The 19072-nt window shown below is 40.7% G+C and overlaps 1 protein-coding gene across 3 annotated transcripts in view; it reads left to right on the top strand.

Moving 5' to 3' along the window:
* Positions 1-2648: 2648 nt before the first annotated feature.
* The window catches only part of TRIP11 (thyroid hormone receptor interactor 11), a 74569-nt gene continuing 58145 nt past the window's right edge, over positions 2649-19072 (top strand). Inside the window, exons 1-4 of one of the 3 annotated variants that reach the window (XM_059687939.1) lie at positions 2649-3512; positions 7614-7675; positions 13455-13565; positions 16765-17046. In XM_059687939.1, coding sequence (XP_059543922.1) covers positions 3374-3512; positions 7614-7675; positions 13455-13565; positions 16765-17046 — 594 coding nt within the window. In that variant the 5' untranslated portion in view covers positions 2649-3373. The remainder of the gene's footprint in view (positions 3513-7613; positions 7676-13454; positions 13566-16764; positions 17047-19072) is intronic. The other 2 variants (XM_059687928.1, XM_059687919.1) reach the window with 2 other exon arrangements.

The following is a 19072-nucleotide window of genomic DNA, read 5'->3' as shown; positions in this document are numbered from 1 at the left end:
AAACCCGGGCCTTTCCCACCTGCAGGAACTCTGTAACACTCCCTGTCCCTTTCCTTTGCACCTTTTGAGTCCTTGCTCCTATAGTTCACTTGCCATCTCCTGCTTGAAGGACTCTTCCAGCTGGACTATCACTTTTTTTTAAAAAAATATATTTTATTGATTTTTCACAGAGAGGAAGGGAGAGAGATAGAAAGTTAGAAACATCGATGAGAGAGAAACATCGATCAGATGCCTCCTGCACATCTCCCACTGGGGATGTGCCCGCAACCCAGGTACATGCTCTTGACCGGAATCGAACCTGGGACCCTTCAGTCCGCAGGCCGACGCTCTATCCACTGAGCCAAACTGGTTTTGGCTACTATCACTTCTTGCTGCGCTCTCTTCTTTCCCAAGATTGTTCCAGTTCTCCCGGGTCTGGAACCCCAGCCACCCTTTGCCTCATGGGCTGCTAGAGAGAAATGATTCCTATGTCATTTATTTATTTTTTTTCTATGTCATTTATTCAAAACATTTGAGCACTTGTCTGTGCCAGGTAGGGTTTTGGAAGCTTAGAAACAGCCATGAATAAGAGTCTGTTCTCATGGGCTTGTAATCTGGCTGATAGGTAGAGGGAACATTTAATGAGCTTGCCCTAAAACTGGTTTGGCTCAGCGGATAGAGCATCAGCCTGCGGACTCAAGGGTCCCAGGTTCGATTCCAGTCAAGGGCATGTACCTTGTTTGCGGGCACAGCCCCAGTAGGGAGTGTACAGGAGGCAGCTGATCGATGTTTCTAACTCTCTATCCCTCTCCCTTCCTCTCTGTAAAAAATCAATAAAATATATATTTAAAAAAATAAATTAATGAGCTTGACTTTATAACATGTTAAGAACTGTGCTTTTCTGTGAGATAGGAAGGCAAACAGGATATGACATGACAGAATGTGACTGGGAAGGAGGACTGCCTGAGTGGGTTCCAGAAAAGCCTCTTGGAGGTGACATTCAGACAGACACCCGAAAATGAGGAGGCAGCCATGCAAAGGCGTGGTGCCACCAGCCCTGTCTGGGAACAGCATGATGGCCCTGACATGAGGGGTGGCTGCTGTTCCTGCCAAACAGAGGGAAGGCTGACGAAGCTAGTAGGTAGTGGACAAGAGATAAAATTGGGATGTAGGCAAAATCATACCATGTACAGTTTGGTAAATAAAGGTATGTATTCTATTTATATTTTATTACACCAAGCCCTCTGCCTCCACTTTCTAGAATATTCCCAAGCCTTTATTTTAAAAAAAATCTTTTAAGGGGCTCATCAACTACATCCACCAAAGAGCATGCCAGTGTTCAACGTAAGTAACCCAAAAAACTGGCTGAATGTTTAACACTAAAGATATTGTTTAACCAATTTCAGATTATAATTTTAGTCAAGACTCCCACTACCCACTTGTGCATTGTGTTTTTCTTCCTGTTAATTTTATGCCATCATTTTCATCACTATCAGATGACTATAGTTCAGGTTTGAAACCTTAGTATCATATTTAGTTGTTAATTCACATCATCAACTGTAGTGGCTAATATCGGAATCTCTCCCATTTATACCCTTTTTGTCTTTCTCAGCCAGTTCTGGTCCAGTTACTATCATGCGCAGTAACATCTTAGCTGTTCACTTCGCCTTCAGCCTCTCTGTTTTTTCCTTTTTTAAAACTGATTTCAGAGAGGAAGGTGAGGAAGAGAGAGACAGAAACATCATGAGAGAATCATCAACCGGCTGCCTGCCTCCTGCATGCCCCCTACTTGGGGGGTCGCTGAAACCTGGGCATGTGCCCTGACTGGGAATTGAACCCAACCTCCTGGTTCATGGGTCCAGGCTCAACCACTGAACCACGGGGGAGGGGCCCGCTTCTCGGATTTTGAGTCCAGCCTTCCCAAAGCTGCTTAGCCCCATCTCTCCAATGACCTTTAAGTGAATCTCCAGTACTGTCAGCATGTTATTACAGGTTTAATATCCGTAAACACTGGAAAGGATGATGCCAAATTAGCATTTGCTGAAATGATCGTATGCCTGGGCAACCCAAGGAAACTAACGGAAACGCTACTGAGCTAAGAAGGGAGGCCATTTTACCATGAGAAACGGACGCACGAGGAAGCAAGCTAACGAGTGAGACCCAGGCAGTCAGCCCCAGGGTCTGCACCTCTAACCCGTGGGCAAATGTTTAACAAACACTTCCGGAACGAGACGCAAGTGTTCCTTTAAAACTATCCGTTTCAGGGAGAGCTTGCCCGGTGCCCTCAGATTCCCAGAGTGGAGGCATCGCCGTCTTCCATCCACAAATAGTGCAATCTGCTATTTGTCGCCCCCCCCCGCCCCCCTTTTAAATATTTTTTTACAGAGAGGAATAGAGAGTTGGAAACATCGATGAGAGAGAAACATCGATCAGCTGCCTCCTGCACACTCCCCACTGGGGATGTGCCCGCAACCAAGGTACATGCCCTTGACCGGAATCGAACCCGGGACCCTTCGGTCCGCAGACCGACGCTCTATCCACTGAGCCAAACCGGTTGGGGCTGTAGCCCCCCGGCCCCCCCACTTGACAGGCTGTTGAACAACCGACACAGTAACCGGTGATGAGCTGGGTGAAGCCTCTTCCTGCGCGGTGGAGCGACCCCGCCAGTCTCCTCGCACCCCTGCCTTCGCGGGCGTCAGAATCAAAACACTCAGGTTCCACCAACACTGAGCCCACGGGGTTCCGGGCCACGTCGGCTTCGGGGCGCACCCAGCGAGGGCGGGCTCTGCCTGACACACAACCTCCGCACGCCGACAGCCCCGCGGGCCCCGCCGGCGCGCGACCTGGAGCGCGACCTCGCGCTCAGCCCGGGGCAGCGGCCCCAGCCGACCGCGCTGGGTCTTCCGCGATCCCACGCTCCCTTGCGCTAAGGACACGTCCGCCGGCTCCGCAGGGCCCTTCTAGGCCACCGCGGCGCCTCTCTATGGTCCGTTGCCGCGTTGCGAGTGGCTGTCATGGCGGCCGGCGTCGAGTTGGCAGGAGTTGCTCACAGAACTGGGGCGAGTCACTGAAGCAGAGGGAGAGGCGGCCCAGCTGGACGGCGGGAAGTCGCGGGGATGAGCCGAGGCTCCGCGGGGGTGACCGTGTGACCGGAGGCGGGCCCCCGGGAAAGGCCCAGGCCGGGCCTCCGCGTTTCTATGCGGAACGGGACGTTGGTGGGAGCCCCCGAAGCCCGCGTTGCCTAGGAACCCCGCCGGGTGTCATCGCATCCGGAGGGTTTAGATTTTGGAGCGAAGGCAGCCGCTCCAGGACGTTCGGCGGCGGGAGTCGTCGGCCGGCGCTGGACGCGCTTTCCCGGAGCGGAGCGGATCGGGTGGTTCTCTAACCCGCGGCGATGTCTTCCTGGTTGGGGGGCCTCGGCTCCGGCTTGGGCCAGTCGCTGGGTCAGGTCGGGGGCAGCCTGGCTTCCCTCACGGGCCAGATTTCAAACTTTACGAAGGACATGCTGATGGAGGGCGCGGAGGAAGTGGAAGGTACCAGCTGGGGCGAGGGGAGGGCCTTGTGGGCCCCGGGAGCGTGCGTTCGGTCCCCACCTCCCTCTGTCCCGGGACGCGGACGGGTCGCCGGGGAGGTCACGTCGCCCCTTCGCGCTCGGCGCTCCCTTCGCCTCCTCCGACCCGGGTTTCCCGGAGGAAAGGCCGCTGGCCTCCGGGAGGAGGTCGGGTTCTCCGCCCCGTACATGTCGGGATTCCTCCGGGCGGAGCGGCGCTGCCTCTGCGTGGAGTAGTTTTATTTTTGTTTGGTTCGTCCACGCCCACCGCTCGCTTTGTCCTGAACTTGGGGGCGGAACTGATTTTGGCTACTTTTCCTTGATCTGACGGTTGTTGTTGTTGTTTTAAATATATTTTATTGATTATTTACAGAGAGGAAGGGAGAGGGACAGAGAGCAAGAAACATCGATGAGAGAGAAACATCGATCAGCTGCCTTTTGCACACCCCCTTATTGGGGATGTGCCCGCCACCGAGGTACATGCCCCGGACCGGAATCGAACCTGGGACCCTCCAGTCCTCAGGCCGACGCTCTGTCCACTGAGCCAAACCAGTTAGGGCTGTTTTTTTGTTGTTGTTGTTGTTTTTAATGATGTGTGTATGACCCACAGTCACTTTTATTCCCTTTGGTTTATGTAACAATGGCAGTCACTCACGAAGTGCTTAGTGTCGCTCACCCTGTCCGGTTTGAATATATTGTTAGTGAAACACAGCTGTTTTTCCCGTTCGTTAATTTATATATTTTTTATGTGTTTTTCCGCCCAGTCGCCCGGTGGAACAAGGGAGAGAGTCTGTTCTTCGGGGGTACCCTTGGCCACCTTCACTCGTTTTTTAAGTCCTCGTTTTGGTTTAACTGATGAACAGCGACTCAGAGTTGCGTGTTGTTCGATGGTTACTTACTATTTTGATTTCTTGATACTTCTTTCAACAAGTAGTATTGAGATCAGAAGAGTCCTTTTTTTTTTTCTTTTTTAGGGCCATTCTACATGGGTTTATTAAAAAGACTGTTTGCGGAGGTGTGGAGAGGGCGGAGAGAGCCGCCGGGACGGGGAGGAGGTGTCACCGCCCCGCGAGGGGCGGGCTCAGAAGGGCCCTGGAGCCCTGACCTGGGTTTGCCTCCGGGCCCAGGACGACGGCAGTTCCTTTGGCAGCTTTACTTTTTGTGCATCTTTTAGCACTTTTAGCACTCTGGGTTGATTTCTAAAGTACTGTTTGGACTGAGCCTTCATGTGTATTTGGCTGAAGGAAAGTGAGTTTGACAAAAAGACAGTACTTAGATTTAGAATGTCTGTGGGTGCGTTTAGAGGGGAGGAAAATTGGTGCGCTCCCGAAATGCATTTTACTGCTTGGGGTATCCCTGGGGTGGGGCCGGTTGGGAATGCGGGTGAAAGGGATTCTTCCTGTGTTGGGGAAGGAGAGGGCCAGGGAGGTCAGTCAGAAGCAGGGAAGGGCCCCTGACGCGGGGAGGGACTATTGTATACCACACAGGGGAAAACTGCTGGCCATTTCTTTGACCCTAAACCAGAAAATATGCCTTCCCCAACCTGGATGTCCTGCAGGCTTAAGGTGGAATTAATTTTGTTCTTCCCACCAAACGTGTTCCTATACTCTCAGTCTTACTGGTTTCACCATCCACCAGTCTCCTAGAATAGAAATGTTTGCCGTCTTTGCTTTGCCTCTTTTTCATCTTCCAATTGGTCACTAATCTTGGTCAGCCTGTGCCAGAATTGTTACTTTTATCTGTCCTTTCCTTACTTACTCCTATTTCTTTAGCTCATACCCCATTATCTTTCCCATCCTGTCATTCATTTCTCCCCGTTCCACTCCATTTTCTGTTGAGCTGCCAGTTACTCTTCTAAAACGAATGTGCTTTAAAATCTCTTGACCATGACTTCCTTGATAAAATCCAAACCTCTTAATTTTGGGAGACCAGAAACCTATCTTATCTGGGTTCAACCTACCTTTTCCAGTCTTACCTCTTGTTCCCTCCCCTTCTCTTCCAATTGACAAACATAATGCACATTCACATACACATACACATACACATACGTGCTTGCATCCAGAGCAATGCCGCGTGGAACTTTGTGTACCTACACAACTTCAAGCCTCTGCATGGGAGACAATTTTTCCTGTGTGACCCCACTCACATGTCAGGGGCTTGGTGGAACTGTTCTCACTCCACGGCAGGTTAGATTGATTGCAGGCTATCTGTGTTCTAGCAGAACTTTGTGGGTCTCTGACCGCACTCACCATGTTGCGTTATCATTTATCTCTTGGTGCCCAGGGTGAGGACTGTATTTTATTTTTCCTTATGTGGCATCTTCCCTGGTACATAGTGGATGCTCAGTAAAAATTTTGCTCAGTGATTAAAAATCTTCAAAGTTGCTTAGTGCTTTTGTTTTCCTTTGTATTAAAATAGGACTTGCTTAACACCTAATTACTGGTTTTATAAATCATTTAAAGATCAGGTCAGAGTCCAGTTCATTGATTCATGCAACAAGTATTTATTGAGTGTGTATCCTGTGTCAGCGGTGAACAAGATAATAGTTCTCAAATAGTACTGTTGGTATAGCTTGAAAATCATCCGTGTTTACAATATCAGAAAGTTGCTATTCTGCCAAGCAAACACTGTACTGATTTATTCAAGGTTAGGAGCTTGGGATATTAAGTCAAACCTGGGTTGAAATTCTCCTTCCATATATTAAAAATTGTGGGCTCTTTGGCAAATTATTAAGTATTTAATCTCTAAAAGGCAGAGTTTCCTTATCTGTTAAATAGGGATAATCATATCTATCATGAGGTTGGGAGGATTAAATGATGTCATGAGTATAAAACACTTAGCACTGTGCCTAGAGAATAGTAAGCATTACTAAACGGTAGCTATTGTTTTTGTTTTCCCTGTGTGAGGAATAATTTTTTGTCTGTATTACATCTCCCCTTTATTCTTAAAAAGGCCAAGATTTTTTTTTTTGCGGGGGCGGGGGGGGGGGGGGAGGGAGGGGTAACTTTGTTTTATCCCTCTTTGAAACAATTGCTGGTCTATAATTACCTTCCTAAACAGATTAGATTATAATTTGTTCTCTTCTGACTAGCAGTTAGACAGTCCTGTCAGAGTTTTAAACAAGATGTATAAACAACCACAGAAGCAACTGCACCTGGTGATTTTCAAAACAAGAAGAGTGGGTTTGTCACTTTTATTGTACGCCACTTGTATTTTCTTCCAATTTAAACTGTAATTCAGAGAACTTATTTTTATAGTATTGAAGTGCTATGAGTAATGAAAAATACTAGTACTTAGGAAAAAACCTACTGTGCATGATAATTTTCTGGTCGCGTGAATGGTGCGTTGCCACTACTGGCCTCTGATTCTTTTCTTACTGGTATATGAAAGTGTGTGAACCTAGACTAAGCTATTCCTATTAGACAAATTTTTTTTTAAATTTATTTCAGAGAGAGGAAGGGAGAGGGAGATAGAGATAGAAACATCAATGAAGAGAGAGAATCATCAATCAGTTGCCTCCTGCAAGCCCCCTACTGGGGATGGAGCCCATAACCCAGTCCTGTGCCCTGACAGGGTTCCAACCAAGGATCAAGGCTCAGCCACTGAGCAGCACTAGCTTGGCTGAGCTATTCCTATTGTAAATAAATTGTGTCTATGTTATTTGAAATAAGTGTTCTTGTAGCATATTTTCATTCTTTGTTTCTAGGTCATTAATTATTTGATAGTAGTGGGAGGAGAAGTTAGAAATAAGGCCTTAAAACCCAGTTGCATAAATTTCATCTAAACACAGAGAGATTTCATTTGTAAAACTTAATTTTCCAAACTTTAATGAACACTTCCAAGGAATAAAGGAGGATATCCTAGGGTGTATAAGATAGGCAAAAAGAATGACTTCTCTGACAGTAAAGAACACTTGTAGCAGTAGGAAGTAGTGATAAGATCAAGTAATATTTATCTTCTGAATAGATTCTAGGATCAGCATACCATTGTTTAAAGCTCAGTGCAGTATATTTCCCTTACAGTGCCTGTTTATTAGTTTATATGGTGTTGATCGTATATTCAGTATGTGCTGTTTCTTTTATAGCAGAATTACCTAATTCTAGGAGAGAGGAAATTGAAGCCATTCATGCAATCTTAAGATCAGAGGTAAGGAAAATTAAAGACTACTGTTGAACTTAGATTTTTCTTTTTGAAAGTCATGAAAGTTATTCATGCTTTATTTTGGTCCTCTCTTTTTAATACACTGCTTGCCACTTTTTGTCTCTTGCTCTTTAAGTTTTTTAAAGCATTATCAACTTCCTTTAGATGCAGACTCTATATGTTCCTGCACTTTGCTATGTAATATTTCCATCTCTGCTTCTCTATGCTGGGAGTGGAAAACTGCTAAATATCGAAATAATAATGGTAACAGTTTATCATTGTCAAGGATTTACTGTGTTCTGACTGTGCTAAATTAAATTGCACACTTAGGTGTAATGTTTGTATACAGAAAAATTAATAATATAGGTATAGCAAATTACTTTTATCATCTTTTTCATTACTAGTTAGTGCCTTGTGGTGTCTAACTCTGGACATTATGCATACTTAATAGGGATGAGGAAAACTTGGAAAGGGTTCAAAGGAAAGCCACAAAGAACATGAGAGGATTTAAAGTGAGATCTGTTATAAAGTATGAGACATTCAGTGATTTAGTCCAAAAATAAGAGCATTGAGGGAACACAATCATATTTTAGGAAAAGACATTCTTAGAGGACTGTAACAAGCATGTTTTCCTGTCTGTTAAACTCATAAAAAGAGAAAATTGAATTTGAAAAAATTTACTTACAGCAAGCATTTTTGAGTTTTGATCGAGATTACCAAGATGAGATTGCGGAATTTGCAAACAGAAGACCTCTCAAGAGGAATTACAGTGATATTTTGCCTCCATAGGAAAGGGCAGGTTGGTGACACGTTAGAGACGTTTTCTGTAATTACTTAGTAAGTAGATGCTTTTGTGACAGGTGAACTTAATTTCTTCTTTTTTGTAAGACTGAGATAGGAAATTGTTCCTGTAGTCCCTAGAGAAATCTTTAGTACAGACCATCCAGAAAAATTATATGGCAGTTGTGTGTAGTAGCATTAATTTTGGTAAATTTACCAGTGTACATTTTGGGGGGAAATAGTAAATAGGGTTAACGAGCTTAACGAATGTCTGCTCTGTTATAGAGCTTGAGAAGGGAGATAGAAAGAAACCTTCCATCCCTCTTTGATCTCAGGTCTAATCTCTCGTAGTGTTACCATTGGGCTACATGGCAAATACGATTCTAGTGTTTAGAAATACATATTTTTAGTATGACACATCCCCAGTGAAAACCTGCTTCCTCTTCTGGTGCTTATTCAAAGTAATGTGAGCTACTCAAGCACTGGAGGAAAACATACCATTGGGCTTCCCAAGGGCTTTGTTTTCTAAGGTGATTTTAAATGTACGTGATTCTTGCCTTATGTCAGCACATAAGCATTTCACACCCTAAATCCTTATGTGACTGTGCAGTGAAAGAATAAGGTGAAGATATGATTGAAGCCATCAGGGAACTTACAGTATAAAGTTTTAGTTTAGACAGAGTGCAGTGTGTTTTCCAGAGGAAATTAGACTTCTGTACAGATGTTAGTATTTGAAGGTGACTGAATTAGCTGGGTTTCTTTAGTTGCAAGTAACAGCAACCAATCTAAGCAAATTTAACCCTCTATACCAAGAAAAATAGTTATTACATTTGCCATCTGGATCCAATGGGCTCTTTTAATTTTTTAAATATTAAATCATTTTATAAGTAATTTACAGAAGTAAGAATGAAGTCATAGTGAAAAATTTTATTAAATATTTTAATAAGAGCTTATATAGCAAATCCAAAATACTGTCCTATATGTTTCTGGTTTTAAAAACAAATACTCAAAATAGGCAATGTTCTTTGAATGCAATTTCCTGCTTATTAACTCTTATGCATGAACTGGATTATATCTTATCTTGTAAATACTGATTCTAGATCCACTTATATTTCTAATAGATATTAGCTTATTTATTTAACTTCTGTTTCTTTGTGTCACTAAATCCAATACTTTTGAAAACTCTGATGGTTCATGATTTTGCTTGTCATCTTTGCTCTATAATTGAAAAACATTTTTTTTATTTATTTTTATTTTTTAAAAAAATATATTTTATTGATTTTTACAGAGAGGAAGGGAGAGAGATAGAGAGTTAGAAACATCGATGAGAGAAACATCAATCAGCTGCCTCCTGCACATCTCCTACTGGGGATGTGACTGCAACCTAGGTACATGCCCTTGACCGGAATCGAACCTGGGACCTTTCAGTCCGCAGGCCCACGATCTATCCACTGAGCCAAACCGGTTTCGGCTGCAAAACATTTGTATTCTTAGATTTATTAATGCCAATTTAAAGGATCAATCCTTTGAATTTTTTTCATCTTTAAGTTATCTGTTTCCTCCCAGTCATCTGCCTTCAGCATTTACCCCTGTATGAACTATATCAAATAAATGTTCAAATGTTCATAATGAAAGAATACTGTCACATATCCATTTAGCACAGTGGGAATGGTTCAAGTTCTTGTCAAAACACATTGTGAAATAAAATATTTTCTTATTGAATGACTAACTTGATGGGAACACTATATTTCCTTTTTATTCTTTTTTTTAATTGTTTTATTGCTTAAAGTATTACAAAGGGTATTACATATGTCTCTTTTTTTAAAAAAAATATATTTTGTTGATTTTCCACAGAGAGGAAGGGAGAGGGATAGAGAGTTAGAAACATCGATGAGCCGAACCGGTTTGGCTCAGTGGATAGAGCGTCGGCCTGCGGACTCAAGGGTCCCAGGTTCGATTCCGGTCAAGGGCATGTATGTTGGTTGTGGGCACATCCCCAGTAGGGGGTGTGCAGGAGGCAGCTGATCGATCTCTCTCATCGATGTTTCTGACTTTCTATCCCTCTCCCTTCTTCTCTGTAAAAAATCAATAAAATATATATTTAAAAAAAAAAAAAAAGAAACATCGATGAGAGAGAAACATCGATCAGATCAGCTGCCTCCTGCACACCTCCCACTGGGGTTGTGCCCGGGACCAAGGTACATGCCCTTGACTGGAATCGAACCTGGGACTTTTCAGTCTGCATGCTGACGCTCTATCCACTGAGCCAAACCAGTCAGGGCTCCTTTTTATTCTTAGGGATATATTGTTGAGTCATCAGTTCTTGAGTTTGAGAAAATTGACTGAAGATATTGTTATTTGAAGATTTGTCTGAGATTTTGCTTCTATACTCAGTTTCACCATAACTGTTAGACTCTAGAATGCTTTTTTCTATCTCTTTGCATCAATCTTCTTAGTTGTGTAATAATTGTTTAAATTTTTTGTTTTCTTCTCTTTGTTAAAAAATGGAAATTCCGAATTTTCAACTGTGTCCAATGAAAGCAAAAAAAAAGCTACAAAGATGAGATCTCCAGATAGTTTTTATCTTTTTAAAAAGATGATGCAATACATTGGGCAACACAGTCAGAAAACTGGTTAGTTCATTATTGCATCATTCTTTTAGAAGATTCCACCAGTCTTTCATTTTCTTATTATTTAATTAGTTTTTAGCATAGTGGGAATAATTGATGAATAATGACAAAATAATTCTTAGGATGATAAAATAGCAAAATGTTTCAAGATATGGAAAACAAGATCATTATAATCCCATGATTATTCTTAGACTTATAAAAGGGCCCAATGTATCCTGTGGTACTTTCAAGATAGAATGAGTTCTATTCTGTTAAATAAATGTATTTTCTCTTTGTTTATTGGAAGATCTCTAAAAAAAGAAGAAAAGTCATGAAGATCAGTTATTTATTTATTTATTTTTCAATCCTCACCTGAGCATATTTTTTCCTTTGATTTCTAGACAGAGTGGAAGGGAGGGAGGGAGGGGGAGAGAGAGACACATCGATCGGTTGTCTCCTGCAGGCGTCCTGACCAGGCTAGGGAACCTACAGCCAAGGTGTGTGCCAGCAGTTGAACCTGTGACACTTGGGTCAGTGGGCCAACGCTCTATAACCACTGAGAAAACCAGCAGGGCATGAACCTCAATCTTTTTTGATAGTTAGGACTACTCAAACAGGAAACTCATAGGCTAAAATTGGTTCCAGTAGACCTTGATGGTATAACAAGGATTAAGCAGAATGGAATAATTTCAGAATAAGAGTATCATGGATTCCAGAGGCAGAAATTGTAGCCAGTCTTTGAGAAGGATCTGCAACCAGAACTGGAGCCCTCAGGAATCTCTTTCTGTCATAGCTCCTCTCTTCTCTTTTGTGTTTATTCTTTTCTCCTTTCAGACTAGCCCCCTCGGCTTCATATTCCACATAATAGAAATAGCCCATGACAGTTCCTGCTGTGTTATGGGTCAGCACATGAAGTCTGTCCTTATGTGCTTTATTAAACTTTCTGATTCACACTGCTAGGGAGATGAGGAGAGGCAGCCAAGTAGATATTGGCCAAATTTAAAGTTGTTTTTTTTTTTTTTTTTTCCAAATTTAAAGTTTTTGAGTTATACTTATTCAGCAGAGTTACAGGTAGTCTTATGTGTTGTTTGTGAAAAAGCCTAGAGTGGATTTTTATGACTAGGCTGTGACTTCACTATACTGTATTGCTTCAGTTATGTGTGGTGTTTTTCATGTTAACAGAAAATCATGTAAGAGCAGCCAATAGAATAGAAAGTGGTCGTGTGACCATTGGTCCTGTTTCTTATTAATATTTCTTCAACATAACCAAGGCCTGGTTAGATTTCTGGAGATAGTCTCCCAAACTAGGATTTGTGTATATTCTAATTTTTCCATTAATTTACTCCACTGATTGTTCTCTAGGAATTCACATAATCTCCCTGGATAATAATTTTCACATCTGTCAATATAAGAAACTAGAGGCCCGGTGCATGAATTCATGCATGGGTGGGGTCCTGCCAGAGAAGGGGCCAGCCCCTGGTTGGACTCCTGGTCGAACTGCTGGTTGAGGGGACAATTTGCATATTTGCCTTTTATTATATAGGATTCCTCGAATATAAGAAGAGAACAGATGACATCCTCAAAGTGAAAAAGTCTTCGCCTCCTAGCAGCAGCTTTCTTTTCCACCATCAGGCTCCTCAGACTCAGTTATTATTGTTAAACTGTGTTTGTAGATATATTAATAGAAGTCTTAGTAAATTATTATCTGTAATAATTTGTAAATTCCTTTTTGCAGAAAGTTTTAGGGTTCATTTCTCTTGCTCCATTATGTACTTTTTCATTCAGATTTCAGAGAATGATAACAGGTCAAGATTTAATATTTAGGTATATAAAATTTAATATTTTTGTACATGTCAATATCTTAAAATAAAGGACTGTGATATCTAGATTCATTGAATTATACTTAGAATATTTTGTATAATTCAAACTGTAGTTTTTCAAACCAAGTAGTTTTTACATTGGATTTTTAGAGGTGCCCCTGGGATTTAGGCAGACAAGTGATGTAAGGCTTTGGCCTCCTATCTGTACTTCAGCCAGAATATTTCTTTAAGAAAGTTCTGTTTGGAGAGAAAACAAAAGTTTAAATATGTAATCTAGTTCATTCATTCATTTGCCTATTATATGCTAGATACTCTGTATAAAAAGATGGGGTAAACATTGATCAGTGGTTTGGTTTTAGGAATTTTGCTTTAGAATTATGCATAATCTCTATAAACATGCTTATTGCACTAGTAACTTTAATGAAACGCGTATTTTAAAGACCAGAATTCTGTCACATCTATTTTTTACATCTTTTTTTTTGTATAAAGCATTGTTTTCATAATGCCGTGAAATAACTATTACTAACGTTTTACTTTTTAGTCACTTTGTTAAAATACTTTTTTCTTTGCTTCTAGAATGAAAGACTAAAGAAACTTTGTTCTGATCTAGAAGAAAAGCATGAAGCTTCTGAGCTTCAAATAAAGCACCAATCTACCAGTTACCGAAATGAACTGCAACAGAAAGAGGTAAAGGTTATTACAGTTACTTCATACTTCATTGAACAGTATCTAGGAAGTTTTCAAGAATTGTAAGATAAATCGAGCTATATTTAGATCCTTAAAAATATGGAAAGGGTGTTGAAGTTAATAATTACCAATTCAGTTTGTTATCATTAATTTAACAAGAACTCTGTAAGCTTTTTTATTATGTTTATGTTACATAAACTAACCTTTGTGGAGTTTAATTTCTGCTTTCCCAAAGAAGAAAAGTCCTATCTATAAAATAAAAGCATAATATGCTAATTAGACCAGAGTCCTTCCGAACGAAGGCTAGGAGGGAAGCCGGTGCCGGCAGCCAGAGGAAGGAGGGCCTACTCTTGCACGAATTTTGTGCGTAGGGCCTCTGGTATAAAATATCTTTAGGCACCTATTGCTTAGAATTTCTCATTTTATGAAACCTAATTTCTTATCTCTCTACCTGAAATTGTTTGAAATCTGTGATCATTGCTAATTTTAACTACAAGTGTTAATATATGTTGGCATTTACTTGATTTTTCCATGGAAAAACAGAATGTTAAGTATTTCATAGTTGACTTATACTGTCATATAAATTTTTTCTCCTTTAGTTTGACAGAAATAGGTATTTTGGAATTAGCTTTTCTTTGCAGTTCTGGTAATAAATATTATGCAATATAACCAATGTTATCATGAATCCTTAAAATATAGACTATGTCTCTATGTTTCATTCTGTTGCTGAATTCTCTTTAGTGTTCAGTACATCACTAGAATTCAGTTAACACTTCTATTGAATAGAACCATGCCTTGTTTAATTATCCAGATCACTTGGGTATTCTTCATTTTGTTGATAAAATGTTCATTTCTACCATAAATTCATATTTGGGTTTTTTAAATTTAGATGCACTGATTTCTAGTTCTTTTAGTGATGTATTAAGATGAAAAATTAAAGCAAACCACCTTAAAGATAAATACACACATTTAAAGAAGAGCTTAATTTCCAGTCTGTTGGGAATTTATTTCATAAAGTAGAATAGAATGAATTACTACAAAAATGAATATAAAAACGCATAACTACAAGTTAAAATTAAAAACCCACCTTATTTTAAAAGGCTCAACAGATACAAAATTATTCTGTCAAATTGGTTTAAAAGCCCTAGCTGGTTTGGCTCAATGGATAGAGCATCAGCCTGCAGACTGAAGGGTCCCAGGTTCGATTCCAGCCAAGGGCACATGCCTGGGTTGCAGGCTCGATCTCCCGTAGGGGGCGAGCAGGAGGCAGCCAATCAATGATCCTCTCTCATCATTGATGTTTCTATCTCTCTCTCCCTCTCCCTTCCTCTCTAAAATCAATAAAATATATTAAAAAAAATTGGTTTAAAAGTCTTTAAGCCTTTTGAATTTCTGTACTTTTCATGGACAGGTAGCAAACATTTATGGCATCAGTCCACACATCATGCTTTGAGTAGCACTGACTTACAGATATTACAATAGAGCAATAGTTCACATCCAGGGGTTTATAGCTGAATCATAAGCAACACTTAAAAAATACACCAGCTCATGTTTTCTAGGAGATTCTGGGTTAGCATACTGGGAAGAGGCCCTGGTATTGGTATTTTTTGAAAACTTCATAGGTGGTTTCATTGAAAATACCACTGTGGAAAACTTTGGCATTTTATATTCTACGTAACTATTGATATTAGATCCCCAAATTAAGAATTCAAGTTTAGAAATGCCTTTGTTATTATTAGAGTTGAGACTTTTTAACTCTACAACTTGATATAAATGTCTCTTGTATAATGAGAACTTTCTTTGTATTGTAGCTACATTTGAAAAAAATTGTGCATTTTAGTACTCTTTACCAGAATGAAAGATAATATATGAACATACTTTAGCAGAATCTATTTGTTGTCCTCACTGTGATGTTCATATTCCTTAAAGATGCAGTTTGCCTCATACTGTGTACAGAAAAATGAATGAAATCTGTGCACTACTATTAGAACCTCCATTAGAGAAGGAACCCTGATGTGCAAAACCTGTTTGCTGTGACATTTGACATAGTTGTGTTTGGTGTTTGTCTAGTTGGTTGAGGTTACCCGTGTAGAAATGCTATATTACTTGGTGGCTTGTCTTTTCAAGTATCCAGTTTTCCACGTTGCGGAAGGGTGTCTTCTGGACTAGCTTGAATATTTTAGGAAGCTTATTTCAGAGCTCTCCAGCTTACTTCTATGTTTTGTCTCAGGTGCATGTGGCATTATGGTTAAGTCCTATGTTCATAATTTCTTTTGGACAATGACTTATCAATACTCTGCTCAGGGTTTTAGAATCTTTAGTATATTTTCTCCCTGAGTAGAGTCAAATTTTCATTAGCCCCTCTTTGCCAAGACTAAAGCCAAGCCTTCTGTCAATGCATGATTTCCTTCTAAGACTCATGAGCCAGTAACTATAGTCTCACTGTGTTATCATATCTGAGAAGACTGGATTAATAAATCAAAGCATTCTCCCAGTAGCATTATACAGACCACAACAAAGTTATTCCTGATTCATGGTGCATTTTAAGCCTAAATCCAGCCATAGTCAGTTACATAAGAGTCGTCCAACAAATGTTCTCAAGAAACTTTCCAATGCATAGACTAACACAGCTTTTACTTCCTCATCATTTGAGGTTTGATAATCACAAACAAAACTCTGAGGAATTGCCTATCCTACCTGATACATAGAAGCTAGTAAATCCATGTTTAACTGAGAAATCCCATTGCTTTAGTTACCATCTGAGTGAAACATTATCTATGCTTTAACTATGGTAATTATATTTGCTTTTAAATAAAAATGTATGGTTGAGATGTTATAGAAAACTTAGATTAAGTTGATAGCATACAATCATTGGATAATGTTAAATTATTATGACTTTTAATTTTATGAATCTAGAACAGCGGTTCTCAACCTGTGGGTCGCAATCCTTTTGGGGGTCGAACGACCCTTTCACAGGGGTCACCTAAGACCATCGGAAAACACATACATAATTACATATTGTTTTTGTGATTAATCACTATGCTTTAATTATGTTCAATTTGTAACAATGAAATTGGGGGTCACCACAACATGAGGAACTGTATTAAAGGGTCACGGCATTAGGAAGGTTGAGAACCACTGATCTAGAATATGGCTATTTTAAAGTACCTTCTCTGAAATACGGATTATAAATATATAGGTGGAAATCAGCCATCTTAAAGCAAGACAGATTGCACTACAGGATCAGTTGCTAAAGCTGCAGTCTGCTGCTCAGTCTGTAAATTCAGGAGCTGGCAGTGTGCCCACAACCACTGCATCATCATCATCATTCAATTATGGTATCAGCCATCATGCTGCAGCTTTCCACGATGATGACATGGACTTTGGTGATGTAATTTCATCACAACAAGAAATAAACAGATTGTCAAATGAAATTTCAAGGCTTGAATCGGAAGTTGCACATTGGAGGCATATTGCTCAGGTAGGTAAACTTTTCATGAATTTTTAGAAACTGTGAGTGGGTGAAGATACGGGTGCTATGTGTAGAGATTTCATTATCAGAACTATGGACTAGAAAATCGAAACTTGCATTCTAATTCTGCCAATAACTTTCTAAGTGATTGTAATCAGATCATCTTTCTCTCTCAGCCTCAGTTTCCCCTTCTGCACAATATTGGGAAGAAATTTTCAAAATAAAAGTGGAGTTGCTGTGGTTGAACCAGCACCTTTTTCCCTGGAGTTCCTAAGGCTTTGCTGCTGGAAATCAGGGCTCCAAGGCACGAGATTTGAAACTACTTGCTTAGATATTGTTTGAGGTTTCTGTTTGCATTAATTACATGTAAAATGAAAATCTGAGAATTGGTATTATAAATTTTAATAACTATTTTGACCCTAGCCAGCTTGGCTCAGTGGATAGAGCATCAGCCTGCGGACTGAAGGGTCCCAGGTTCAATTCCGGCCAAGGGCACATGCCTGGGTTGCGGGCTCAATCCCCAGCTGGGGGTATGCAGGAGGCAGCCGATCAATGATTTTCTCTCATTGATGTTTCTATCTCTCTCTCCTTCTCCCTTCCTCTCTGAAATCAATAAAGAAATATATTTTTTAAAAAATTAAAAACTAGCCGAAACCGGTTTGGCTCAGTGGATAGAGCGTCGGCCTGCGGACTGAAAGGTCCCAGGTTCGATTCCGGTCAAGGGCATGTGCCTGGGTTGCGGGCACATCCCCAGTAGGAGATGTGCAAGAGGCAGCTGATCGATGTTTCTCTCTCATCGATGTTTCTAACTCTCTATCTCTCTCCCTTCTTCTCTGTAAAAAATCAATAAAATATATATTTAAAAAAAAAAATTAAAAACTATTTTGTGTTGTTTCTCATGCATTAGAAATTAAACACTTGCTATTTTGGGCTGTAAACTTTCTTCCAGGGAATGCTTTTTTGTCTTACATATCAGATTTTATATGTACTACTAAGGCTGTCAATAGATATGAGATTCAAAATATACTGGGACAGAAAAAATACACTCGCACATTGTTCATATGGGTTTAATTCATGAGTGTATAGAAAAATGAAGTATTTTCTGTCTTTTTGTGAGTGTAATCTAATTATGTAAAGGAGAAATCCTCCCAATTAAAATTATTTCCGGCTTCCCAAGTTGCTAGACATTTCTGATATTCAAAGTAAATCTGGAGAGAATGATCTGTCTGTCCATCTTATGTGTAGTAGTAGTTCTTAAACTTTGTACATGTAAGAATAACCTGGGGAACTTGATAATATTGTAGATTCCCTGTCCTCCCTTAAGAGATTAAGATTTTGTAGCCTATTTTGAGGTGTTGAAAACTGCATTCAAAAAATAAATCATCAGGTGATTCTGATAATATGAGTAAAACAGTTTAAGAAACATTGCTTAGGGTAAGATTTCATAAGGAAGAGATGGATTTTTTGTATGTTTACTTAAGCATACCTTGAATGCCTACTATATGACAGACCTGTACTGGGATATAAAGGTGAAAAAGGCATAATTGGGACCCTTCAGGGAACTTAATTTTCTAGCAAGGCATAATAAAAGTTAATATTTGTATTATACTTTACAAGATGTTTCCATATATACTATCCCAATATATGTTATATGATCCTATATAATAAAAGCCTAGTATGCTGTGTCCGGTCATCCAGTTGGCCGTTCAACCAATCAAAGTGTAATATGCTAATGATATGCTAAGGTCGCTCAACTATATGATGTGCACTGAACACCAGGGGGCAGTCGACTGGTCGACCAGTCGCTATGATGTGCACTGACCACCAGGGGGCAGACGCTCTGACCTGTAGGTTAGCTTGCTGCTGGGGTCCAGCTGATTGGGACTGAGCTAGATGGGCTGGACACGCCCTGGAGTCCTTCTGTGGTCCCTCCCTGGCTCGCCAACCTCCCACGTCCTTCCCTGGCCCTGATGGTGCACTGGTGGGGTCCCTTGGCCTGGCCTGCACCCTCTCGCAATCTGGGACCCCTTGGGGG

Source organism: Myotis daubentonii, chromosome 1 (genome assembly GCF_963259705.1).
Source record: "Myotis daubentonii chromosome 1, mMyoDau2.1, whole genome shotgun sequence".
NCBI classification, from domain to species: domain Eukaryota; kingdom Metazoa; phylum Chordata; class Mammalia; order Chiroptera; family Vespertilionidae; genus Myotis; species Myotis daubentonii.
Note: the sequence above shows the minus strand (reverse complement) of the source record. Positions and strands in the feature narration are given on the sequence as shown.